A 26,384-nucleotide genomic window follows, 5' to 3' on the forward strand; every position below is an offset into this window, starting at 1 on the left:
CGTCTCCTTTGCTGTTTCAAATGATGGGTGTCACATAGCCTTCCAGATCATTTTTTTTTTTTTTTTTTTGAGATGGAGTCTTGCTCTGTCGCCCAGACTGGAGTGCAGTAGCACGATCTCGGCTCACTGTACTCTCCGCCTCCTGGGTTCAAGCAATTCTCCTGCCCAGCCTCCCGAGTAGCTGGGATTACAGGCACACACCACCATGCCCAGCTAATTTTTGTATTTTTTTAGTAGAGACAGGGTTTCACCATGTTGGCCAGGTTGGTCTTGAACTCCTGACCTTGTGCTCCGCCCACCTCAGCCACACAAAGTGCTGGGATTACAGGCGTGAGCCACTGTACCCAGCCCGGATCATTTCTCTATGCACTCTGGGGGTGATGGCACTCAGCCCCACAGTGGCAGCTGCAATGACTGCACCTCATGCCCACAACTCTGCTCAGTGGTCCAGACTCAACCTGCCTGCAGACTTCCCATTTATACTTGGAGACCTAAAAGGCCTGTCTAGCCAACATGTCTGAAACGAAGCTCCCGGCTTTCCCTACTAAACTTCAACCTATTTCCCCAGCCACACACCTGGTCATCCAGGGTTTTTCCTTTTTGCTCCACCCCTACATCTTACTCATCACTAAATCTTGTCTAATCTACCTGCACAATACACCTATGTCCACTTTCCCCCATCTCCACCATCACCCAAGTCTCCACTCTTTCGCCCTTTCTCCTCTCAGTATGATTTGGTAGCCAGCCAGCTCTCCAAGACCGCTGGACCGCTACTGTCCTGAACACCCTCTTGCTGGCTGCCTGCTGTGCTGGACTAGAACCTCCTTAGAGCACAAGTCCTGTGTGACCCAGACTCTGGCCGCAATCCTTGCCCCACCCTATACTTCAGCCCATTTTCCTGTGGCCGGCACCTTTTCCTTTAAAAAGTCACTCCAGGCTCAACATGGTGGTGCAGGCCTGTAATCCCAGCACTTTGGTAGACCAAGGTGGGAGTATCGCTTGAGCCCAGTTCAAGACCAGCCTGGGCAACATAATGAGACCTCATCGCTACCAAAAACTTAAAATTAGCCAGGTGTAGTGGTGCATGCCTGTAGTCCAGGCTACTTGGGACGATTGCTTGAGCCTGGGAGGTCGATGCTGCAGTAAGCTATGACTGCACCATTGCACTCTAGCCTGGGCGACTGAGAACTTACCTCAAAAAAAAAAAAAAAAGTTCAAGAAGGGAAAACTTGGACAAGACAGATGTCAGAACCCCATCTGGGAACCGCAATCCCTCCGGCAGCCCATCAGCATCTCTGGGTGAGGTGGTGGATGGTACTGCCCCATTGAGAGGTGGGCTACACCACCTCTAGTCCTTCTATACATATGTCTAACTAAGATTTCCATGAATTCCACTTAGATATCACAGAGGCAGTAACAGCAAACCAAGTTCCATGGGGACATCCGTATCATTTTTGCTTTCTCTACATCCACAAACAAAACAGCTTTTTAAACCCAACCTATCTCCTATAGAACTCTAAAGGGAGAAGGTGGAAAGGGCCTTCAGAGGAAGTCCACGTTACTTATTAAAGCAGAATGGAAGCCAACAGATACCAGCGTTTATATTTTATTCAACTTTATTAAAAATTAAAACTACAGAAACCAAACTGAATGCATGAGTAAGAGAGTGGGGAAACAGGCAGCAATGGCAGCTGGTAATGAGTGGATAATCCATATGACTCACATCCCATCCCTGCGACTGAGGAGCCCAGGCTGCTGCGCTGGCACTGTTGTGCCCTCTTCCACCACAGGGACACAGAAACCTGCAGGATTAAACATCTTCAACCAGCTCTCTGGCCAAAGGTTGCAGCAGCAGCCTGAATACGAAACTCACACCAAGAGGGCAGCAGCTCTCCTGACATCCATGTAAGGAGGCTAACACCTAAACCACGCGCAGGCATCCTGAACTCACAGCTCTGATCCAAGGTACTGAGTGGAGACAAAGCACTCGGAGGTGGCAAGATGTTCAGCAACCAAGTAAGACACACTGGCAAGGAATCCCACCCAGAAGGTGAGAAGCACAAAGCAGGCTTGGAGAAACAAACAGTCATGCCAGGTGCAGCCAGACATCCTGCTACAAGCCCTGACCCTAGCACCCCAAGTTCATCGAGTGCTCTGGTTTTGTGCCCATAAAGCACAGAGGGCACTGATCACTCAGTCTGACTGCCTCAAACCAGAATCCCAGTGAATCTTTGTGGATGGCGCAGGACCTCAGAACTGCTGCAGGATCATTTTCCTTTTCAGGTCATGGCTGAACTTGTTCATCCTGAAGAGCTCACTGTCATAAAATGCAGAGAGGTTGTGGATGTTGATCTGACGAGCCTGCAAGGAGGAAGTGTCCAGTGAGCCATCAGTGGTGTGAGAACAGGCTGTTTCCAGAACACCCGAGTTACAATGCACTTTCAGACACCATCACCTCCATTTATGGGAGGAAAATATCCAGGAGTGGAGAGGTCGATTAAGGGGCTTCAAATCTCTGCTGTGCAAGCTGTGCGTGTAAACTGAGACAAGTTACTTGGCTGCCCTGTATCTATCTCCACCTCTGTACAACAGGAAGGCAGTAACAAGACTCACCTCATTCCCCTGCTGTCAGACTACAGGCACAGAACTGGACTCAACAGACTGTAAGCATTCAATAAATGGCTCACCCACTTCATGACCCAGTAAGACGGAGCCCCCGTCAGGGGACTGGCAGCTCCCAAGGCAGCAAACCCCAACCCTCACCTCCTTTCTGGGCCCATACCTTATCCACCAAGTCCTTCTCAGGAACCTCAATAGTGTCCTGCTGGGCCCCAAAGCGGTTGCGCTGATACGTCACCTGCTCTGCCACTAACTGCTTCAGTATGAAGAGCAACAGCTCATTGTTGTCACGCCGGAATGAAAGGTAGCGGGCAAAAGTCTGCAGGAAAAAAGCCTCAGTCAAACGCCCACTCCCACTATGCCTGCCACACTCCCTTTCTTTACCCGATGTGCTAGCACCCAGGTCAGACAGGCTGCCACTGCTGGGTGCACGTCCAGGCCAGAGCCTTGGATACCCACGTGTGGCCTCCTTCTCTGAGCTTGCCCGTCAGGCCTCTACCTCGGAACACACCTACCTTACGCATACTGCGCATGACACTGAACTTCTGCGTGTCTATGAAGCTCTCCAGCATCACGCGGATGGCCATGTTGACATCGTCTTCGATCACATAGTCCCGGAGATGGATGCGTGCGTGGGCCTCCGCCATGCGGATCATGGACTCGATGTGCCGCACCGTAATGGGGATGCTGCCTGTTGCCTGGAGAGAAGCACGTCAGGTCTTTTACGGGCAGGAAAGAGAGGCAAGGAAAATAAAGCATCGGCGCTCTTAGCACCCAGAGCCAAGAAGACCCATCTGACAGCGCCACAGCAGAAATGCAGAATGCTTGACTGCGCTGCCCAGTGAATGGACACTTCCTATCCCTCCTTGAAACTGGAGGATGCCAGTGGATGCTGCATGCTTACGGCCTGTCACCATCACACCTGCACAGTTCTGCTCCCACCAGCTGACTTCTATACATCTCAGAGGCTGTTATATTTGTGGCCAGCTGTATTGGTTATTGTCACACACTAAATATCGAATAATCCTGTGCAATGTAAGTGCAAAAAAAAGTAGTTGTTTGCAGGAAAACTAAATTGAATGATCTGAAAAAACTTGGTAAAGTTAATGATCCGAAATTTAAAAAGCCGCTGTGTTGATTGGGTGTGGCTGAGGCAGCAATCTACAAGAACTCGGCATTCCCATGGCTTGCAAGCTGCCTTTAAGTTTCCGATCCACTATGAATGAGCCAAAGAACTTTTGTTCGTTTGCGTGAAACTTACACAAAGTCAATATGGAACTTAATAAGCACGTCAACAATTAAGGCCCCGGCCCTATACCGAGACAAATGAATGCACATTTAAATTTCATCTAAAACAAAATGGTTAAGGTATATATTAATACCTATTACTTTTGTTTTATTTTATTTGAAACAGGGTCTCACTCTGTCACCAAGGCTAGAGTGCAGTGGTGCCATCATAGCCCACTGTAGCTTGAACTCCTGGGCTCAAGTAGATCCTTCTTCCTTAGCCTCCTGAGTAGCTGGGACTATAGGCACAAACCACCAGGCCCAGCTAAGTTTTAAAACATTTTTTGTAGAGAAAGGGCCTCACTATGTTGCCAAGCCTGGTCTTGAACTCACCTCAAGCAATCTTCCTGCCTTGGCCTCCCAAAGTGCTGGGATTAGAGGCATGAATCACTGTACCCAACCTTCGTTTTTTTGTTTTTGAGATAGGGTCTCACTCTGTCACCCAGGCTGGAGTGCAGAGGTGCGATCTCAGCTCACTGCCACCTCTGCCTCCCAGGTTCAAGTGATTCTCCTGCCTCAGCCTCCTGAGTAGCTGGGATTACAGGCGTGTGCCACCACGCCCGGCTAAGTTTTGGGTTTCACCATGTTGGTCAGGCTGGTCTCGAACTCCTGACATCATGATCCTCACTCCTCAGCCTCCCAAAATGCTGGGATTTACAGGCATGAACCACCATGCCTGGCACCTTCATTTTCTTTTTAATGCCTCCCGGCTCTGGCACCTTTTGGCCTGACTGGCCACCACCCCTGCTGCATCAGTCAGAAGGCTCACACTGCACTTCCTTCTCTGCACTGCACCTCCTGGCTCTGCCTGGGCTCTCACCATAGATTCTTTCCTCAGGTCACTGTACATCTTGGCCACCTTGTCCTGGTCCATCTGGTTGAGCTTTGGGTGGACCCTCTCCTTGGCATAGATGATGTACTTCTTCAGGACCTCCTGGGGCAAGGGCTCCACACCATATGTATTGGGCATGGCGGGCTCGGTGGCGCTGCCGTTGGCCAGCCCCTCGTCCTCCTTGTTGCTGGGGTGGTGTCTGACGTGGCTGCCCACCACGAAGCGGGCCAGCATCTCATCCTAAGACAAGCCATGAGAGGGTAGGTCTGACTGTGGGTAGGCGCGACCTTGGGGAGGTCAGTGGCTGGAGAAGAGCTGCGTGTATGCCCTACAAGGGTGACGCTCTTTCAATAAGACTGACTACACTGACCATGTGTGGGGCAGTTCTGGGTGTGGGGGGCAAACCAGACAATGGGACAGAGTCCCCACAGGGCCCACCTCCACAAGGAGACAGGAAACAAATAGTCTTAAAAATTGATTATGGAAAGTATGCTCAGAAGAAAAATAGAGTGATGGGATCAAGGGACCAAGGAGATGCCTCTAGCTAAGGGTGCCCGGCAAAGCTCATCCCTGAAGGACAGGGAACTGAGATGACAATGAGATGCAAGTCACGTGACAGTGTGGGAGCGCATGTGCCAGGAGCAAGGAGCATAAGAGAGCCCCAAGGCTCGGCCCTTTTGACAGACAGAAGGGCAGGTGCAGGTGAGAGAAGGGAGCGAGGAGGAGGTAGCTGCAGAGATGGTGGGTTCAGGCCGGAGGGGAGAACCATGGATTCTATTCTGGTGACAGCAGAAAGCCTCAAGCAGTTGTTAAGGACGGGGCTGATCTGATTTATGTCTTCAACTGGAAGACAGTCTACGTGGGTGCCAGGAGGCCAATTCAGATGATGGTAGTGCCTCAGGTCAGAGGCAGAAGCGAGGGAGGTGGGCAGGTTCAGGAGTTGGGACAATAGGATTTGGTGGATATTGTGGGTTATTCCGGGTGGGGGTTGGGGGTGCTGTGAAGGAAAGAGAAATCAGGGTGACTTCTGGACATGAGAAGAGACTGAGGGAACAGGCCTGGAAAATAGGTTACGGCCCCTGCAGCGCCCATCCCCTGTGCTGGGCACACTGTATGACACCAAGCCTCACCTGAGGTCCCCAAACCACAGTGCAAGGAAACTGGGCACATGCGAGCTGTACCTGGACTGGGTCCACAGTGTCCCTCACCACACACAGGATGTCGAAGCGTGAGATGATGGGCTCTGTGAGGTCCACGTTCTCAGAGAAGGTCAGCGAGGGGTCGTAGCGCCCTCCTAAAACACAGGGGAGCATCTCTATCAGGGTGGATTCCCCTATCCTCCCGTCTCAGCGACCCCAGGCCACTTTGATGGCAGAAGGGGATAAGGGCAGTGGAAGAGGAAGACATGGGTGGGTACTTAGCACCTGCTGTCTGAGACAGCAAAGAGCTTACCCCAAGCAATGCCCAAAATAGCCTAGTTTAGACAGCATAACTGCTTCCCCAGAAGGAAAAGCCAAGAACACAGTGGGTGACAGAGCCTGGGTTCTTCAAGCATTCGCTGCTGAGACCAACAGCCAATTCCATCCCGGCTAGTGGGGCGCTGGGCTCTCCTCCCATGCCTTCTGAGGACATCCAAGGTGGATCCAGGAACACGATTCGACAGGAAACCCAGGTGTCCCAGGTCCCACTTTCACTGTTCCCCACTCTGGCAGGATATGCAGAAGAGGGGAACCCTCTGCTGCCCAATGACTTCCTCAGATCAGCTCCTAGGGACCCAGTGGGCTCCCGATTCAAGCAGGCGGGACCTCCCTGTGTCCCACCCCAGCCCCAGCAGTCAGGGTGCCTGCTGCACCTATGGGGTTGGCGGCAGCAATGACGGTACAGCGAGCCTGCAGGGAGGTGACGATGCCAGCCTTCGAGATGGAGATGCTCTGTTGCTCCATGGCCTCATGGATGCTGGTTCTGTCCTGGTCGTTCATCTGCAAGATTAAAATGGCCGGCCCTTAGCATGGTTCATGCTCCTACCACTAAGTCTCCAACGAGGTCCCAAAGCATCCCATTAACACCATTCCCCTCGCTAAGGCCCAAGCCCACATACACACCCCGAGTCCCATCAGCCTCCATGACCCAGGGACCCACCTTGTCAAATTCATCAATGAGACACACTCCTCGGTCAGCCAGAACCAGGGCCCCAGCCTCCAAGGTCCACTCCCTGCTGACAGGGTGCCGCTGGACATACGCTGTGAGGCCCACAGCCGACGCCCCCTGGCCGGTGGTAAAGATGGCTCGGCTGGACACTTTCTCAATATACTTGAGAAACTGCGACTTCGCTGTGCCAGGGTCTCCACACAAGAGCACGTTGATATCGCCACGTACCTTGTGTTTGCCACCTGGAGGGAATGAGTGGAAGCGGGGGAGGGGGAGAGTGGGAAGTGAGAGGAGAAGGGCACAGTTGCATCCTCTACCAATTCCTCAGCCTACTTTTTTTTTTTTTTTTTTTTGAACTGAACATAAACTCAAGATTTTATTGTCGTCTTCATAAATAAAAGATTGACACTTAGGAACCGGACTCACTTGGCACTTTCTCTTTATCTCCTCCCAGTTCAAAATGCTTTGATCTTTTAATAGCCCCAGCATTCTTTAGATTGCAGTTGGGCTCAACGCACTCAAGCTTCGCACAATCTTCTTGTAGTTTTAGCCTTTATCCGGAAAATCGGCTTAGTTTGCCCACCATAGCCACTCTGCCTTCTGTCATAGCGCGCTTCACTGGGGGCATACGAGAATCCTTGCCTTCTTGTACTTTGTGTCACTTGCGGGTGGTGTGTGCCACACTTCTTACAGAAAGTCCAGCGGATTTTAGGGATTAACCATGCTTGCAAGAGCGGTATGGCACGGAGAGAAAAAGCAGCTACTTGTTATGAATAGGTAAGGCACAGTCTCTCTCGAAAGGGATCAATCCCTATGCCATTGCAGTCCTACTCTGGGCACTCCCAGGAACACACCATGGGTGCGAGGGGAGGGATGCATGAGATGGTCCTTGGCGGAATGTGAAATACCAGAACAATCTAGGTGTATCTCCAAAGGGGAAGAGCATAAATAAACTGCATTATCTGCTGACACGAACAGTCATTTAAAAGGAATGCAACCTTGCTCTGTATGCACTAACAAGAAAAGATGCCGCAGTGTGGCATTGAGCGGGAGAGCTTGGCGGGGTGCGCTTCGCACAGGCACAGCACTGGGCACACACGGGGATGCTGCGGTTGTACACATAAATGCGTGTAGTCATGAAACCCTGTGTTTGCTGTGTAATTGTAAATGGCTACAAAGGGAGAGGCTAGGATGAGAAGGGGAGGTCAATGGGGAGATCAGCCTCACCTGTGACTTTTAGTGTTCTATAAAAGTGTAATATAAATACATACCCATGTGTCAACAGTATTTTTGTACTTAAAACAGCTTTTTAAAAGACAAAGTATTTTTTAAATAGAAGAGAAGCAAAGACTCATTTGCTTAAATCACAAAAGCAGGCAGACACCGGCTCCCTGACCAACAGCCCAACACCCAGAATGCCCAACTCAGGGCCACCCTCTCCCTTGAAGAACAAGTCACACCCAGCCAGACCATTTTTTAATGCATTCTTTTCCCCAGCACCCAGGCTTTAAAAACACTGTCATTCATTCTTTGAATGCTGGCACCTCAAAGAGAAAGCTGCTAACACCTCTGCAGAGGAAAGGTGGGTGCTCACCTGGGTTTTTGGGCTCCCCTCCAAACAGGGCCAGAGCCAGGCCTCTCTTGATGTCTTCATGACCATAGATGGAAGGAGCAATGCTGGCAAAGATCTGAGAAAGGGAGGGAGAATGACAGGAATGGGAACAGATACTCACAGAGTAGGTCACCCACATGCTCTGGCATCAGGGAACCAGGACATCCCCAGCTCAAAGATACCCACTTCCACAACTGCTGCAACTGCATCAGGCCCTGGTATCAAGCCGTGCCTGACTCTAAAGCTTTTCATTAGTTTGCTCTTCCCAAGAATCACAGAACTTTGGAGATTAGAAAAACCTTAATCTGAACCCCTAATCTTGACATATTTCAGAAAGGCCTTTCCCAAGATCACAGACCAAGAGCAGAAATGAGACAAGAACCAGGTCTGTCATGGCACTGGCCTACCCCAAGCCTCAGTTTCCTCACATTGGAAAGAGAGATGGCAACACCCAACTCACAGAAGGGTGGGTACAAATGCGACAGTTCATGCAAGTGCCTGCCTCATCAATGCATTAAATGTGGCACATCTGGGAGATGTGTAATTCTAACTGGTGAGTCACTGGAACGTTTCTCTCTATTTCAGTGTGTGTGTGAGAGAAAGAAAGAGACAGGGAGAGAGCAAAATCTTCATGAATTTTAAAGACAGAATCAGAGACATCAAAGACATTTCTTGCTTGTAGGAGACTGCTTCCAACTCTACCTGCAGCACAGCCGTGTTTTGATGACTTTCATCCTTCATACCCCCCTGCACTGGCCACACCCACATCCTTCCCTCTTTACAGGACAAAGGAGCTCAGAAAGCACTGGCCCTCCCCTGGGGAGAGGGCACCAAGGCAGGAAAACCAGCCCTGAAGGTGGAGGGGAGACACCCCCATCCTGTGTCCTGCCTGCACAACCAAATTCATGCAGCTTTAGAGGTAACTCTAACTACTATCTCCCTCTGAAAGAAAGTAACACTTCCCACAGGGCTTCTTGGAGAAATGTCCGATACCAGGTCTGGGGCAGGAAATGTACAAAAGAAGCCTGCATTATCTTCTACCAGAAAGCAAAAAAGCACTCAAAGACAACCAAGGTCATGTCAACAGAACTCAGGAGCCAACATGAATAGGTTCACGCTGGCAAAAAAGGGACACTTGAGCATCGTAGGGATGACACCTGCAGCGTGGAAACCTCAACACCCGGTGGGCCTATTCGTCTGTTATGATACCCAGGTCACCTGGGAACCAATTCATTATTTTTAAAACTAGTAAGTCAAAGAAAATAAGCAGCCATTTATCTGACTAGGCTTCAGTGCCTGACTGCCAAATTACAGAAAACACAGGTGCCAGAGGCATGTGTCTAACGGGGACATAATTAGTAACATCTCCACTGCAAGGCTCAACAGGACAAATGACCCAGTTTCTTTCACAAAAAATTACAAGGAAAAAAAGAGATGGAGAAAAGATCTAACGATTCTGAGACTTAAGAGACATCAACCAATCACAATTTATAGACCTTATTTGGATAATGACTCCAAGAAGCTGCAAAAAACAGGGGGAAGGGGTAAGATAATCAGGAAAATGTGAACACCAACAGAATACTGGATATTAAGGAATTGTTAATTATCTCTTAAAGTGAGATAATGGTAGTGTGGTTAGCTTTATTCAAAAGAGCTTTTCTTTTCATATACATACTGATGTAGTTACAGAAAAAAACAGCATGCCTGAAATTTGCCTTGAAATATACTAAGGGTGAATGGGTGGTGCATTAAGAAAACACGATTGGCTGTGACTGTGACAGCTGTGGAAGCTGGGTAGAGTGCTACGGTTTGAATGTACCCCCCAGAAAGCATGTGTTGGCATCTTAATCCCCCATTTACCAGTATTAAAAGGTGGGACCTTTAAGGGGTGAACAGGCCATGAAGGATCTGTTCTTATGAATGGAAAATAAAAGCACTGCTATCCAGGGAGTAGGTCCTTAAGGATGAGTCTGGCCCCCTCCAGGCTCTCACTCTGTCTCTTTAACTCTCACCTTTTTGCCATGGGATGACACGGCAAGAAGGCCCTTGCCAGATGCCAGCCCTCAATTTTGGACTTCCCAGCCTCTAGAACCATAAGCCAATAAATTTCTGTTCATTATAAATTACCCAGTCTATGGTATTCTGTTGTAGCAGCAGAAAATGGACTAAGACAAATAGTCAAAGTTCATTACACCATTCCACATACCTGTTTGAAATTTTCTGTACAGTGTTTTAAAATGTGGGCCAGGCCTTATGCCACAGAGTGCCCATGGAACTCACAATAACCAAATAAACTCACCAACTGTTGGCACAATACAGTCACTGGGAGCATGGACTCAAGCCAGGCTGCTGACTCTGCCACTTGCTATGTGACTGTGGCCAACTTATCTAACCTCTCGTGCCTCAGTTTATTCATCAGTAAAACGGGCACAGATGAAACCTATCTCATAGGACCACTGCTATCTAGAAATTACCTAGACAATGCCAAGCAGATACTAAGTCTTCAGTAAGTATAATGACTCCCTTATGAAACCCTTACTTTGTGCTGCAGATGCTGGGCAAACCTCCACGGATCTCTCACGCCCCAAAACACCTCGTGTTGGATGTGCCAAGACTGCCAGTCCTTGACTCCTCTTAACCCAGCTCATTTCCCTGTGTAGTTTTTGTAGCGAGCAACCTTGCAGGATGAGGTAATGTCTCTCTCCAGGGCCAAGACCTTTCCTGCTTGCTATGCAGGGCAGATTGCCCAACTCAATCCCCCTCCTGTAAAGCAACCACTACATCCAGAGGGACTTCCCCATGGGACTGGAGGGCAAGGAGCGCAAATGTGCGAATGCCTACACTGCCTGCTGTGCCTTCCACTGCTGACCCAGTTACTCCAGGAGAGAGTAACAGGCTAATTTAATGGCTGGAAAGTGGGGCAGAATCAAATCCCAGACCTGCCAGGGAATAACAGTGCTTCCCATGAATTACCTCATGTAATTCTCATAATAACCTTGTTTCTCTCCATTCTACAGAGGAAACCAAGGCTCAGGTCAAAACATTTTCTCCTAGAGGAGAGGCAAGACTCGACCCCAGATGCATCTGAATCCAAAGCTCATGCTCCTCATGGCTCTAGCTGTGCTGCTTCTTAGCATTCCTCAGTCTCCACACCCAGCAAACAGGGATAGAGTGCCCAACTGAGTGGGTACTGTGAGTGCCACCCAGCAAATGGAGAGAAAGCACCCACCTGCATGGGTACCATGAGCCTGAGATAACGTTATGTAAAATACCTAAAGCACCAGACTCCAAGCTATTTTTTTCCTACTTACTGGCTGCTTATGCTTTCTGCACGCCTGTCACAGGCTCTTCCATCCAGTTTTTGTACAAATAGTTTAACTCTTGTAGCCATGTGCAATAACAGCCAGATACTGAGCACTCGCCAACAGCCAAGTACTTTATATGCACTAATTTATTCAATCTTTATAACATCTCTATGAGTGTTTACTCTCATCCTCTCATTTCTATAGATAAGGGTGACTCATCTGACCATCCTAAGGATTAGGCCAAAATTCAAACCTAAAAAATCTGGCTTCAGACTGCATGCTGCTTCTGTTAGTTCTTTAAAATCTAAGTGTTAGGCATGACCCTGATCTCTTTAATACTTCACTCGATCAGTGTCCAGGGCCCACGGAAGGCAGGCAGGGCTGTGAAACTGACAGAGTAGGAGACAAAGTAAACCTGGGGACACAGGTCCCGCCTGCAAGGGCAGCTATGCCTCGGCTCCGTCAGCACTACCAGAGAGGAACACAGAGCCAGCACCCACAGATCTTGGATTTTCAAAAAGCACCCGGATTTCTATGTGAAGTCTCCTGATCCCTCAAGGATAACTAACTCAAAATAAAAACAAATACGAAAAGTCAGTTGCAGAAGTCTGCAAGGCTTCCTGCTGGAGGTGGAATCTGCAGAAGACAGAAGTCAGCTGGGGACAAATAAGGGAGGAAGGTGCTCAATGTAGACACAAATAGCAGGCATCAAGACACGGGAGTGGGGCAGGGCTGCCTCCATTTGGGGAACAAGTCGTTCTGGAACCTGGGGCTCCACAGGCACATGGGGATGGCCCGGGCAGATGCCATATTAGTGCCCAGGCATGCCATGCCCACCACACGCTCACCTATGGGTCTCTCACCTCTTCAATCAACAGAGTGGGAGATTAGTGGTTGAAGATCACGGCAAAGAGAAGGTGCCAGAAGGGTGTTCCTGAAGCATGCAGCTCCTTTGGCGTGGTAGGCACAGACACAGATAAGCATGTGGGACACAGGTGGCCCAGCTGCTTAGGGACTGCAAGACCCCAGCAGGGCCAAGTCCACCCAAGCCTGAAGAAATTGGCTTCTTCTTCAAGCCTGAAGAAATTGGCTCAAACATCTGGATGAAATTCTGCAAAGGTGTCCACCGTGGTAGCACTCATGAGCCTCTGCAGGGTAGAAGGCTAGGAGGTCCTGGCTTTCTTTGCCTGTGTGACTGTCTTGCTCGCATGTAAAACTACGTGAAAAGATCTTGTCTATTTCCTATTATTGGGAACCCTAGTAAAATATGAGCTCTGAGACAAACGTCATATCTGACTTACTCACCATTGTATCCCCAGAACTTGGCCCTAGCAGGTCTTCCAGGCATGAATGTGTGTTGGCTGAACTGAAGCTCCTGTCCTCCTGAGGCTGAGAAACACCCACCTCTCCTATGGGAACCCAATTTTCACAGACTAGGTTAGATGGCCAAGAGCTGGGAAGGAATGGCATCAATACCAACCCATGCCAGGGATGCATTTCTGGAGCTTTCCTGAACAATGACAGTAATGTATAAGCCCACACATGCTGGATGCTTTGCCCCTACTGGGTTTGCATCTAGCCTGCAGCAGCTTCTCACAGTAGATGCAAAGACACACAATACACTTGAGAAAAGGAACCGAGACACAAAACTACCCTGCCCACTTGCAGAACACGCCTCAAGGAGTAAAGAAAGGAACAGAACAAACCATGCATGTGTAGGAATATTAAGTGGCAGGCAGACATGGGTAAATGTGATGGGTGAGGAGGAAAAGGAAGGGGCAACCATAGCCATGCCACAAAGGAACCAAGAAAGGGGGCTCCACAGGCTTCAGGGGAAGGTGGATGGAGAGAGAAAACCAAAACAACCTATCAGCTGGCCTGCAGCCTGGACGCAGCTCTCCTTACCCCACCATCCATTCCTTCAGAGTTACTCAGGGCCTCCTGCAGCCAGGCTCTGGGGACAGAGGTGATTAAGCCAGCGATGGCTCCTGTCCCTGGGGGGTTTAACATACGTCAGAAGGAAATCATCCAGTTCGCTGAAGAAGCCAAATGGGATCTGAATTTTATGTTGCCAGAGGGCAGCAGAAGAGTGGAGGCTAAAGGGCAAACTAAACTGCTCTGCATTAAAAACTGAACTTCAAGTTGACTTGAAGGCCGGGCATGGTGGCTCGTGCCTGTAATTCCAGAACTTTGGGAGGCTGAGGCAAGTGGGTCACCTGAGGTCAGGAGTTCGAGACCAGCCTGGCCAACATGATGATGTCTCTACTAAAAATACAAAAATTACTCAGGTGCGGTGATGCGTGCCTGTAATCTCAGCTACTCGGGAGGCTGAGGCACGAGAATCACTTGAACCCAGGAGTGCAGTGAGCTAAGATTGCGCCACTGCACTCCAGCCTGGGTGACAGAGAGACTCCATCTCAAAAACAAAAAAGGAAGCTGACTGAGAAAGTGAGGAAGGAAGCAAGAGAAAGGGGAGAGCAGTGAGCTTGAGAACACGCAGTGCTCTGGGGGCAGGATGGAGGTACTGTGGGAGAAACAGCAAAGGACTTTTATCAACAAAAATTTGACGTTCTGTTTAAGTAATCCATATTTCTGCAACATAAATCCCCATCTCCTCATCCTTCAGTAAGAATGTCTACATTAAAAACCAACTGCCCAACCGCCTGGGCACAAGGGCTCACACCTGTAAGCCCAGCACTTTGGGAGGCCAAGGTGGGAGGATTTTGAGCCAGGAGTGTGAGACAAGCCAGGAGTTTGAAACCAGCCTGGGCAACATAGTGAGACCCCCATCTCTATTTAAAAACAAAACAAAACAAAACACCACCACCATTCTGTGTTGTTTTTCTGAAAAAATTCCCATTGGCCACAGCTGGATCCCTAGGAATCCCTCATGACACAAATTATCCTATTGCCCTGCCTCTGTTCCAATTTCAAACCACAGCTCGAAATGATCTGCTGAAGGAAGAGCTCTTCTCGTCGCAACCCTATCCTCAGCAGGGGACTCCTCCCCACCACAGAGGCTCAGAGAGGTCATCCAAGTTATCCCACTACCTCGCTGGCCCATGGTGGAGCCAGAACCAGGTTCACGCATTCCCAATGCGAGTTCACCTCTTCCCCTGGAGCACGGGGCCTCCCTTCCAGACAAGCTTAACTGAGCTCCAGGAGAATAAGGCAAGGTTTGAGCAGTGAGCCCTAGATGCCTGCCACACCCCCAGCAAACCTCCATGTCCTCTCACAGCATCCTAGCAGCCCCTGCCTTCCACCTGCCTTCTCCCCGATCTGCTGATCCTTGGAGAGGCTAATGATCATCTTCACGTCTTCATCGGTCAGTTCCCCTACAGCGACCTTGTTGTCCTTCTTGGCCACGTGGTTGGCCAGGATGACAGTGGCAAAGACGGGGAAGCCATTGGCAGTGTTGAGGGAGCCATCATAGTTGTTGTGATAGATGCCAGTCAGTTCCTGGGGAAAGGGAGGGGCCAAGAAGTCAGAGCCTAACCGAGGGGCCACAGGCAGAGTGGGGGCCCACCTCCGTGCTGCCTTCCTCCAATTTCTCCTATTTGCAAGTGCTCCACACTACAGACATCAAGATGAGTAACTCAGTAAAAGCCCTCCTAAACCCACCATTCCAACAACCCATCCACCAGAGGAGATAAAGTTCTTTGCCTCAGCCATGCAAAAACAGATCCTAGCCTGAGTGCCCCTGCAACCATAGACACCTCCACCAGCCCAGTGCCAATTCCCTCTGCAACTTGGCTCCCTCCCAGCCTGCCCCTGGCCACTTACTATCTCGTCTCCTGGCTTGCAGCTGTCTACCAGATCTGCAAGGAGAATGGCGTCCTTGGAGCGGGGCAGCCGGCCAGCCGCCACTTTGCCTGGACTCTCCTGGATTCGGATACGCTGGTAGTTCTGATAGATGGTCTGTGAGGGACACAGAGAAGGCCTCAAAGCACTGACTTACTATGTCACCCAACCTTGACCCCCCACCAGGTGGGACAACAGGCAGGATTCTGACTCCTGAGTGGCAAATGGAGAGCCAAAGACAGCAAGGAATGAGTTCATGGCTACTTAGCACATCAGTGGACAGTACCCACTCCTGCCACCATCCCTCTGGGATGCCTTCTGACTGCCAGACTCAGCACCTGCTCTATGATGTACAGCTGAGCTGTCTTGAGTACCAATGCTGGAACCAGGCTCCCTTGGTTCTGTGGCTAAGCTGTGTGATCTTGGGCAAGTGACTTCCTCTCTCTGTGCCTTCTCTGCAACCTCACAATGAGAATTAAAGCAAGTCAAACATACATCAACCTAATCCAGCATCTAATAAATGTAAGTTACAGGAAGTTTTGGCTGTCACTGTCAAGTATCATAGGCTAGCACTGTGCCATGTCATTTTGTGTCCATTATCTCACAACACGCACTGCAGTTAAAAGCACATGCTCTGGATCAAGATGCCTGAGCTGTGGACCTCTGATCCACATTCTGGCTGGGTGACCTCAGCCAGTTCTCTAAACACTTGGAAAAGTGGGGCCAGTAACAGTTCCTGCCTCATGAGCTGTGAAAAAGGACCAGGTAATAAACCACCCACCACCTGGCACTGATAAGTACTCCATGAATGATAGCTGTAACTGTTAACCCTCTACCAGGTACTATCTCAAGTCCCTAGAAGCAAGGCCTGAGGGAGACAGACAGGTCATGGGAAGAGTGAGCAAAGACATGGCTCAGCAGGCATCTGGCCTGCAGCTGCCCCACCTGAGGCAGGGGTCAGCTTTTGGCTGTAGATGGCCACAGGTGGGACCTCTGAGGCATTTTCTGGCAAGGCGGCTCCAGCTGGGACAGTTCTCAGAACTGCAGAGCAGTGAGAAGAGGACAGCCAACAGCCACAGCAGCAAGGCAGTCAGGGGGCCTGGGCACCACCACAGGGACTGCAACAAGCCCATTTACAGACAGAGAAGCTCAAGTACAAAGGTACATGTAATGTGTCTAAGACTTTAAGGCCAGAGGCTTTGGCAGCATCTCCTGAATATGGTGCAGGAGGTTGGTATGGTCCAGGGGCCCCACATGAGCCAGGCAGGTCCCCGAAACAAGCCGAGGGGAAGTCCCGATGGGACTGCAGCCGCCCCACGCAAATGATGGCCCCCTGGAGACTGGTAAGCACACATTCTGAAGGACCAACTTGGCAAGAAGCAGGACCTGTTTGCTTCTTCCCATGTTTGCCAGATCTTCCCATGTTTCAAGAGGAGCCATAAACTTGTATGGTTTAAACAAAATCGCCCCACTTAAATACTGACTTGAATTCCTAAAAACACCGTGTGGGCCAAACTAAGCTCACTGGCCAGAGAGATTGGGTCCACCCCAGGGTGTGGCCAACAAACAATTCTATCTTGCTTCTTGAGGCTGCCCACACTGGTCTTCCACAGCCTGAGAGGCCAGTAAGGCCCTGCATACTGGGCACCCCTAAGGAGAGCTAGCAGCAGGCCCTGTGGCCTCTCTCACCTCTTCCATGTTGACTTCAAAGGGGCCGGCCGACTGGCACTCGGGACAGGAGCCTGGTTTCACCTCCTGGTTCTGGGACTGGCAGAAAGGCCCCAGGACGAAATTGCACTTGTTGCAGTTGTACTTGACCATGCTTAGCTGGGGCAGGACGCCAGTGCAGCTGGTCACCACCCCACTGGTGCGGATCAGCTGGTTCAGATGCAGTTGCCTGCAGAGGCAGAGGGAGCATCAGAAGCCGTGAGCTAGGGTGAGGCCAGACTGCAGATGAGGGTGTCCCAACACACTGTCCTGGAAACTGGGCTCAGCCCCCAGCCTGGGAAGATCCCTCCCATCACACTGCTGTGCAACCACAACTCACCTTCGATGAGGTTGCTGCTGGCTGCACCCTGCCCCGCCCACACCGCAAGCGCTCTCTGGAATCACGGCCGAGTTACCCAGCACTGAGCTCAGACCTGCCATCCTCACCTGCCCTCAGCTCACCTCAGCGAGCGCAGCTCCTCCACCAGAGGCAGGTGGGAGATGCGGACATGGATGTGGTTGGTGATACGGTCGTACTTGGGGTACATGGCTAGTACCACCTCCAGGGCAGCCTCGTCAAAGATCTGCAGCAGCTCCGCCGGCGCCTCGGGCAGGAAGTAGGCCAGCACGTGCTCCCTTGCTGCGAGGTCCTCATAGTTCACCACCAGGCTCTCACGATTCTCTAGTGGGGGGCATGGTGGGAAGAGAGTTAACGAAGCATGAGAACCGGGCTGGAGGGCAACAATGTCTGTGTGAGAAGTGAGGCCTACCCACCCTGACCACTGACTTTGACCTAGAAAGTCCAGCTTTCACTTCTAGGTCTACCACACTTCAGCTGTGACATAGTCCGAGCTTCAACCCCCCACTCCGTAAAATGGGCCTGTCACATAGTGTACAAAGTTGCTGGGGGGTTAAATTAAACACGAGCAGAGTGCCTACAGAGCTATAAACACAAAATGCCTTACAAGAGCCTAGAAGAAAACCTATGAATAAACTGTCAAACACAGGACAAAAAGCAGGGGAAAGAATTGCAGGAATCAAGATCTACACGTCCCTTTTAAAAGTCAATTCCTGGCCAGGGACGGTGGCTCACACCTGTAATCCCAGCACTCTGGGAGGCCAAGGTGGGCAAATCATCTGAGATCGGGAGTTCGAAACCAGTCTGACCAAAATGGAGAAACCCCGTCTCTACTAAATACAAAATTAGCCAGGTGTGGTGGTGCATGCCTGTAATACCAGCTACTTTGGAGGCTGAGGCATGAGAACCACTTGAACCCTGGAGGTGGAGGTTGCGGTGAGCCGAGACTGCGCCATTGCACTCTAGCTTGGGAAACAAAAACAAGAACGAAACTCCGTCTCAAAAAAGAAAAAAAGACAATTCCTATTACAAATATCAAAGTAGTAATCCAGATTTTTATATAAAATTTGTCCATTTACAAGCTTGTCAAAAAAATGCTTTAGTGGCCCAGATGTGGTCACTGCATAGCCAGCAGGAGAGCCCTGGTGCAAAACTCGATACTTTTGGTTTCTCTGACAGACCTCTCAGTCGCATGCCCTGTGCTTCACATGTTCACTGGGTTGTGACAACTTTCTGTGGGAGGTTTTATGGAGGCGCTACAGGGGCTGAGGCGGGAGCGGAGGAAAGCCACACCTTTGCACATGTCGCTGATGCGCTCCTTGAAGACATTGTGGCCATGGCTGTCCACGTGGGTGCGCAGGAAGTTCTTGAAGCGGTGGTGGATCTCCAGCCGGGGGCCCGCCATGCTTACCCACTCGCGCACAGAGTGGCCCTTGAGGTCCTCCAGGTTCTCGATGCTCTCGATCATCTCCTCATCCTCCTCGCCGTCCTCTGTGGCCCGCTCCACCTGGCGGCGCTTGCGGGCAGGGCGCTCCTCCTCCTCCTCATCGCTGTCTGGGGAGGCAAGAGACACCTGCTACTGCAGTCATCTCCAGCACCTCTGCTCCCCTCCCGGACTCCTTCCCAGCTTCCCAGCCCCTCGGGCAGGCAGACACCTGGACCTACCGTACAGGAGCCCACGGCGCATGCGGCCCAGGCCCCGGCCAGCCTCCCGGTCACGCTGCCGCATGGCCCGCTCTGCTGCCTCCCTCTGACTGGCCGTCAGCTCCTCTACGTCCTCATCATCCAGAGCCAGTCCCTCTGCCTCATAGGCGTCCAGCTCTGGGATGGCACGGTAGTCCCTGAGGGAGCCCCAAAACAGATGTGGTTACTGCCGAAAAGAAAAACCCGAAGCACCAAACTCCATCCAGGAACTAGGCCTGTTCAGTAAGGTTCAGGAGCCCCAATGTGGGTAGGTTCAGCACCTCCAGGTCAGAAACACAGAAGGCTCAGAAAAGATCTCCAATGAATGAACAAAACACAATCTGTCCATATGATGGACGATGCAGCCTTAAAATAGAAGGAAACTCTGCCATGTGCTGGCACATGGATGAACCTTGAGGACATGATTCTGAGTGAAAGAAGCCAGGCACAAAAGGACAAATCCTGTATGGTTCCACTCATTGAGCAGTCAAATTCATAGAAACAGAAAGTAAAATGATGGTTGCTAGGGACTGGGAAGAATGGGGAGTTAGTGTTTAACTGAGACCGAGTTTCAGTTTTCAAACTGCAAAGAGTTTTGTGGATGGATGGCGGTGTGGCTGCACAACAATATGAATGTACCTAATGCCACTGAATCATACACATAAAAATGGTTAAGATGGCTGGGCGCCGTGGCTCATGCCTATAATCCCAGCACTTTGGGAAGCCAAGGCAGGAGGATCACTTGAGCCCAGGAGTTCAAGAACAGCCTTAACATAGTGAGACCCCGGCCAGGCGTGGTTGCTCACAACTGTAATCCCAGCACTTTGGGAAATCGAGGCGGGTGGATCATGAGGTCAGGAGATCGAGATCATCTGGCAAACACGGCGAAATCCCATCTCTACTAAAAATACAAAAATTAGCTGGGTGTAGTGGCACGCGCCTATAGTCCCAGCTACTCGAGAGGTTGAGGCAGGAGAATCACTTGAACCCGGGAGACAGAGGTTGCAGTGAGCTGAGATTGTACCACTGCACTCCAGCCTGGTGGCGACACAGCGAGACTCCATTTCAAAAAAAAAAGAAAAGAAAAAAGAAAATAACCCAGGCCTGGTGGCACATGCCTATAGTCCTAGCTACTCGGGAAGCTGAGGTGGGAGGATTGCTTGAGCGCAGGAGTTTGAGGCTGCAGTGAGCCATGTTCGTGCCACTGCATTCCAGCCTGGGTGACAGAGGAAGACCCTGTTTCAGAAAACAAACAAACAAACAAACAAAATGGCCGGGCGCAGTGGCTCATGCCTGTAATCCTAGCACTCTGAACCCGGGAGGCAGAGGTTGCAGTGAGCCGAGATAGCATCACTGCACTCCAGCCTGGGCAACAAGAGTGAAACTCTATCTCAAAAAACAAAAAAAAAAAAACAAAAACGGTTAAGATGGTAAATTTCGGGCCAGGCGCAGTGGCTCATGCCTATAACTTTGGGAGGCCGAGGTGGGTGGCTCACAAGATCAGAAGATCGAGACCATCCTGGTCAACATGGTGAAACCCCGTCTCTACTAAAAATACAAAAATTAGCCAGGCGCAGTGGTGGGCGCCTGTAGTCCCAGCTATTTGGGAGGCTGAGGCAGGAGAATCACTTGAACCAGGGAGTCGGAGGTTGCAGTGAGCCGAGATCGCGCCACTGCACTCCAGCCTGGCAATAAGAGTGAGACTCTGTCTCAAAAAAAAAAAAAAAAAAAAAAAGGTACATTTTGTTATGTGTATTTTACCACAATTACAAAAGGGGAGGTAGATCTCCAGAGAGCTTCTATGCACCAAGATAAAAGAATTCAAGGAACCACAAAACATTAGACCAAAAAGCTTCAGAGAGCTAATCCAACTCCCTGTGAGGGCTGGAATTCTCCCTGTACTTTCCCCATCTCTGACTATGCTGCCTTCAACAACCTGATGTCCTGGCTTCTACGCAGTCAGCCAAACCAGCCCTCTGAAATGGCCACCCACTGTCTCAACCCTTTGAGTTACTCCAAGATCATCAGACACACATTTTCCACATTATCTTCCTTCAGATACTGAAGAGAAATAATGCCTTAATAAGGCACCCAATGAGTGCAAAGCACTTCCTTGCAGTGCTCTCTTTCCTGAGAGGGAGATACTGTCATTCCATCTGAAAGATGAGGAAATGGGTAGTTGAGGAGAAGATGTGATTTTTGCCTACGGTCACTCTGCAGACCTGGGTGTCAAAATACAGTCCAAGCCCAGAGCTCCTTCTCCCATGCCATACCAACGTCCTAAGACAATCCCCTTGAATTCTCCTTTTTTCAAGTTAAATGGTGATAAGAGAAACTGCTACTATTTTTCTGCAATAAATGTTGTCAAACTACTGTCAGAACACATCTTTTTATGCTGTTAATGCCCCAAGCAGAACCCAGACAGGCAGATATCAGAGTTGACCGGGTCTGATTTCTTCCGTGTACTCAGGGAAAAGGTATCGGTCCAATTCTCCTTGGATCTCAAGTCACACAAAATGCCCTCAGCAAACTTCTAATTGGTTCATACAAAGAAAAAAAAAAAAAAGGTAAACTGGACATCCAATTTCAAAACTTTTGCACCTCAAAAGAAAACATTAAAACATGAAAAGACAAGCCAGAATGAGGAGAAAATAACTGCAAATTATATGTCTGATAGAGGACTTATATTCAGAATAAGTAAAAAACCTCTTACAACTCAAAAAGCCAAGCAACCCAATTAAAAAGTGGGTCCAGGATTTCTCTGAAGAAGATACACATATAGCAATCAAACGTACGAAGAGATGTTCAACATCATTAGCCATCAGGGATGAGATGCCACTTCACACGTGCAGGGATGGCCAGAATTAAAAAGACCAGTGTTGGCAAGAACATGGAAGAGTGGAACCCTTGTGTGTTGCTGGTGGGAACGCAAAATGGTGCAGCTGCTTTTGAAAACAATCCGGCAGTTCCTCAAAAGATTCAACACAAGACCAACAATCTCACTCCTACATAGCCAACAGAATTAAAGACCCGTTCACATAAAAACCTGTAATGGGCCGGGTGCGGTGGCTCACACCTGTAATCCAAGCACTTTGGGAGGCTGAAGCAGGTGGATCACCTGAGGTCAGGAGTTCAAGACCAGCCTGGCCAACATGGCAAAACCAAAACCACGTCTCTACTAAAAATACAAAAATTAGCCGGGTGTGGTGGCAAATGCCTGTGATCCCAGCTACTCGGGAGGCTGAGGCAGGAGAATTGCTTGAACCTGCAAGGCGGAGGTTGCAGTGAGCTGAGATTGTGGCAGTACACTCCATCCTAGGCGACAGAGCAAAACTCAAAAAAAAAACAAAACAAAAAAACCACACACACGAAACAAAAAAAACACCTGTAATGAATGTTCATAGCAACATTATTCATAATTGCCAAAAGGCTTCAGGAACCCAACGTCCATCAACTGATGAATGGATGTGTTATCTCCATACAAAGAAATATGATTCAGCCACAAAAAGGAATGGAGTGCGGCACATGCAACAACACAGAAAGACCTTAAAACCACACTAAGTGAAAAAAGCCCATCACAAAAGGGCATATATAATATGACTCAATTTATATGAAATGACCAGATTGGAAAATCTAGAGACAGTAAGTGGATTCTCAGTTGCCCGTGGGTTGGGTAAGAATTGAGAATGAACTATAAGCAGGCAGGAGGGACATCAATGGGACAATGGCTCTGTTCTTACACTGGATTGTGGTGAAGGCTGCATAATTCAGAAAATTTACACTGAATTTGCATTGAATTGTATTTTTGCAAGGGGTAAACTCTAAAAAACTACAGCCCAATAAAAAATTTTTTGAAAAACCACAAAAACAAATGTAATTGGGCTCAGCTATCCCTCAGATACCTCTACCCAGAAGCCCCCTGCCAAGGGCCTCTCACTCTCTGAAGGAAAAGAGAAGCAAAGAGAAAGGGTCAAGACAGGGAGAGGACACAGCAGAGCAGAGGAGGGGCATCCGGCCTGAACAACTCCACCAGGCAGAATGGGGAAGCCGTCCAGGCCCCATGCCCTGACCCCAAGTCCAGGGCAGATTTATCCAAAGACTCCTCATTCCTTCTACAGTCTACAGCATGTGCAGTCTCATCGTTGGGGGTGGTACTGGTAACAGCAAAGATCCATCCAGTCTGGAGTGCCCTTGAAAGCCCCTCAGCTGCCTGACATCCTAGGGATGGCAGGACGCCCTGCACAGTACTCTCACACACGCTAAGGCTGGAAAGGCACAAAAGGAGCATCTCCACGAGGCTCCTGGGCATTCACACAACTCCGCTACTGACGTATCTACCAGATCCCAGCTGGAAACGCAGAGTAAGGCAGGAGTAGAAATCTAGCCTTGCTCATGCGCAGAGCTTACTCCACTCTCCTAGCATTGTCTTGATAGCCTATTTATTTATTTATTTATTTATTTATTTTTGAGACTGAGTTTCACTCTTGTCGCCCAAGCTAGAGTGCAGTGGTGTGATTTTGGCTCACTGCAACCTACGCCTCCTGGGTTCAAGCGAGTCTCCTGCCTCAGCCTCCTGAATAGCTGGGACTACAGGCATGCACCACCATGCCTGGCTAATTTTTTGTATTTTTAGTAGAGATGGGGGTTTCACCATGTTGACCAGGCTGGTTTCAAACTCCTGACCTCAGGTGATCCGCTGACCTTGGCCTCCCAAAGTGCTCGGATTACAGATGTGAGCCACCATGCCCGGCCAGCACATGTTTACTAATAAACAAGACCATTCCTAACAAAGGGCATGGTGCACATTACGAGTGCGGATTGACTCTAAAACTTTATTTATCTGATCCCTCCTCCCCCATGCACCTTTCCTTTGAAAAGTTACCAAGAAACACTGGGCTTCCTGCTTCCTGTCTTTTTGAGTTGCAGTCCTCCAGATTAGAGACCTCTGCATCACCTGGGGTGCTTATGGAGTTGGGCTTATCCAGACCTTAGAGTCTAGTCTTTCCAAGTTACATACAGTAAGTTAAAGAAACCTATGTCATGGCTCTGTAAACCTGTCTCCCCAGAACCCTGGATCAACCTGTGCTCAAAGGCAAGAATGCCATCAGATTCATCTGCTCCCAGCTCCCAAAGCCAGGCCACCAGACACACAATGGGCTCTCTGCAAAAGTGTCTGCTGAGTCCAGGGCCTTGAATGAAATTACCTTTCCATGCCATCTCCAATGAGCTCCTCTCCATCCTCTTCTTCCTCCAGGGGCCCCTCTGTGCCTAGGAGCCCCTCAGACTCATCCTCAAAGGGTGGAAGGTCACGGCCAGGGCTGGAGGTCAGGGCATCAGTACGCCGGGAGCTTCGGCCAGGGCTGGAGGTGATAGGATCATTGCCTCGCCGACGCTGGGCTGGGCTGGATGCCATGGTGAAGGACTCCGATGATTCCTGAAAGAGAAGGTGCCGCTGTCAGAAACCTAGGAAGCTGGTGACGCATGATACAGCTTCCTTTTTACCATCAGGGTTCTTCCCTCCTCTCTCTCCACCTGTGACTCTTGTCCTCCAACACACCAATCCCCTTCCAGCCTCCAGATCTTTGCCCTTGCTGTTCTCTCAGCTGGAATGCTCTCTGCTGGGCAATCCGAGCCAGTGGCTTCCAAACAAATAGGAGCCAGCTCAAATAGCGGGTCACCCACATCACCGTGCTTTCTCCATGAAAAACCACTGAGGTTATGTCATTTCCCTATTTACCTGTTTATTGTCTACTATCTCCCCCTTAAGCATTAGAGCTATTTCAGCACACACAGTGTGCAAGGTATTGTGATAGAGATGGCATAGAGGAGCCACCAAAACAAGAGGTCTGGAACTCAGATGTGGAACAGACACTGCACAAGACAAAGGGACAAGAAGGTAATACGAAAGTCAGTGTAGCGTTCAGAACAAGGATCACTGGGAAGTTGAAAAAGAAAAGTTTTAAGAAGTGCAGTGAGATGGGGGCCTGTCTGTTGTACGCTCAGCGCCAGACATACAGATGGCGCCCAATAAGCACGAGTGCGGTGAATAAAGGACAGGGGTTGAGCGGGTTGGGCGCGGCTTAGGGAGCTCAGGGCCCCAGGTCAGTGGTGGGCAGACGAGTCGCCAGGTGGCCTAGCGTCACGCGGGGTGCAAGCGAGAAAGCAGCTGCGCCCCAGAGCTTGGTTCCCCACCTCACCCAGAGCGCCGACCCGGGCCGGGGCTAGAGTACGGGAAGCGCGCAGCCTCCGCACCCATGTCCCCGGCGCCCGCACCATCCCGCCTGCCCCGCGCCAGCGCGCTCACCGCCATCGCAGTACCACGATCCTCTCAGCCACTCCAGCAACAACCAGGTTTCGCGCGAAAAGTAGCTCACGTGACCCACCAAAGCCGGGTAAGAGCCCTACGGAACGCGACGTCATGACGTCGGCGTTCACTGGAGAGCAGCGGGGACACGGAGGGGTGGGCCAGAGAGTCCGGTCCCGCCCACGCCGCCCGGAGGTCCCGCCCAGAGCCTGAAGGTGGGCGGCCGGGCGCTGTGCGCGTGCGCTCTCCTGAGCTGGAGTGGGAGCCGGAGTGGAGGTAGGAGCTGTGGTTCCAGGTCCCCCCGGCGACACTTGCTGGCTACGTGACCTCGGTCACACCAGGGCCATTTTACTGACAAGTCAACAGAAGTCCAGAGCCTGGTTTTCTGACGCCTTCTTACTGTCTTATGAGCAGAATGTTTTAACTTCTCCCAAAGCTCAAAGGCTCAATGCTTCAAACAGCTGGACAACTCTGGGATTTTGTAGGAGGTCACGTCTGAGGCTTTAGTAGGAGTTATCCTTGCCCAGGGGAGCGAAGACGCAGGGAGGATGTTACAGATAGAAGGATGCCATGTGCAAAGCCTCAGAGCTGGATGTGCAAGCCCCTGCCTAAGAACCTAAGGCTAGGAGCTTATGATGCTGGGCAATGGACAAGACTTGAGGGAGAGAAAATCCGGATCAAAAAAGAGCTAGATGTTTTTCTAGAGAGTTTGACTATTCTATATTCTG

General features: G+C 50.2%; 1 protein-coding gene across 1 annotated transcript; it reads right to left on the bottom strand.

Moving 5' to 3' along the window:
• Window positions 1-1,598: 1,598 nt before the first annotated feature.
• Window positions 1,599-25,900, bottom strand: MCM2 (minichromosome maintenance complex component 2). Its single transcript, XM_017885046.1, has 16 exons — window positions 25,657-25,900; window positions 24,557-24,786; window positions 19,335-19,510; window positions 18,963-19,223; window positions 17,774-17,993; window positions 17,294-17,501; window positions 15,587-15,721; window positions 15,071-15,262; window positions 8,481-8,574; window positions 6,878-7,128; window positions 6,591-6,717; window positions 5,920-6,032; window positions 4,727-4,978; window positions 3,135-3,317; window positions 2,783-2,938; window positions 1,599-2,361 (listed from the first exon to the last, which is right to left on the bottom strand). Exons 1-16 carry the CDS (start codon window positions 25,660-25,662, stop codon window positions 2,251-2,253), a joined length of 2,715 nt encoding a protein of 904 aa, XP_017740535.1. The 5' UTR covers window positions 25,663-25,900; the 3' UTR covers window positions 1,599-2,250.
• Window positions 25,901-26,384: the final 484 nt, after the last annotated feature.

Source organism: Rhinopithecus bieti, unplaced genomic scaffold (assembly GCF_001698545.2).
Source record: "Rhinopithecus bieti isolate Rb0 unplaced genomic scaffold, ASM169854v2 scaffold_13262, whole genome shotgun sequence".
Taxonomy (NCBI): Eukaryota; Metazoa; Chordata; class Mammalia; order Primates; family Cercopithecidae; genus Rhinopithecus; species Rhinopithecus bieti.

Bases quoted from the DNA above. Each gene is read 5' to 3' on its own strand.
- MCM2 (XM_017885046.1), bottom strand. The intron at 4,979-5,919 runs GTACAGCTCGCA...GGCTTGTCTTAG, and splicing joins ACACTGTGGACCCAGTCCAG to GATGAGATGCTGGCCCGCTT. The intron at 2,939-3,134 runs GTAGGTGTGTTC...TTTTTCCTGCAG, and splicing joins TCATGCGCAGTATGCGTAAG to ACTTTTGCCCGCTACCTTTC.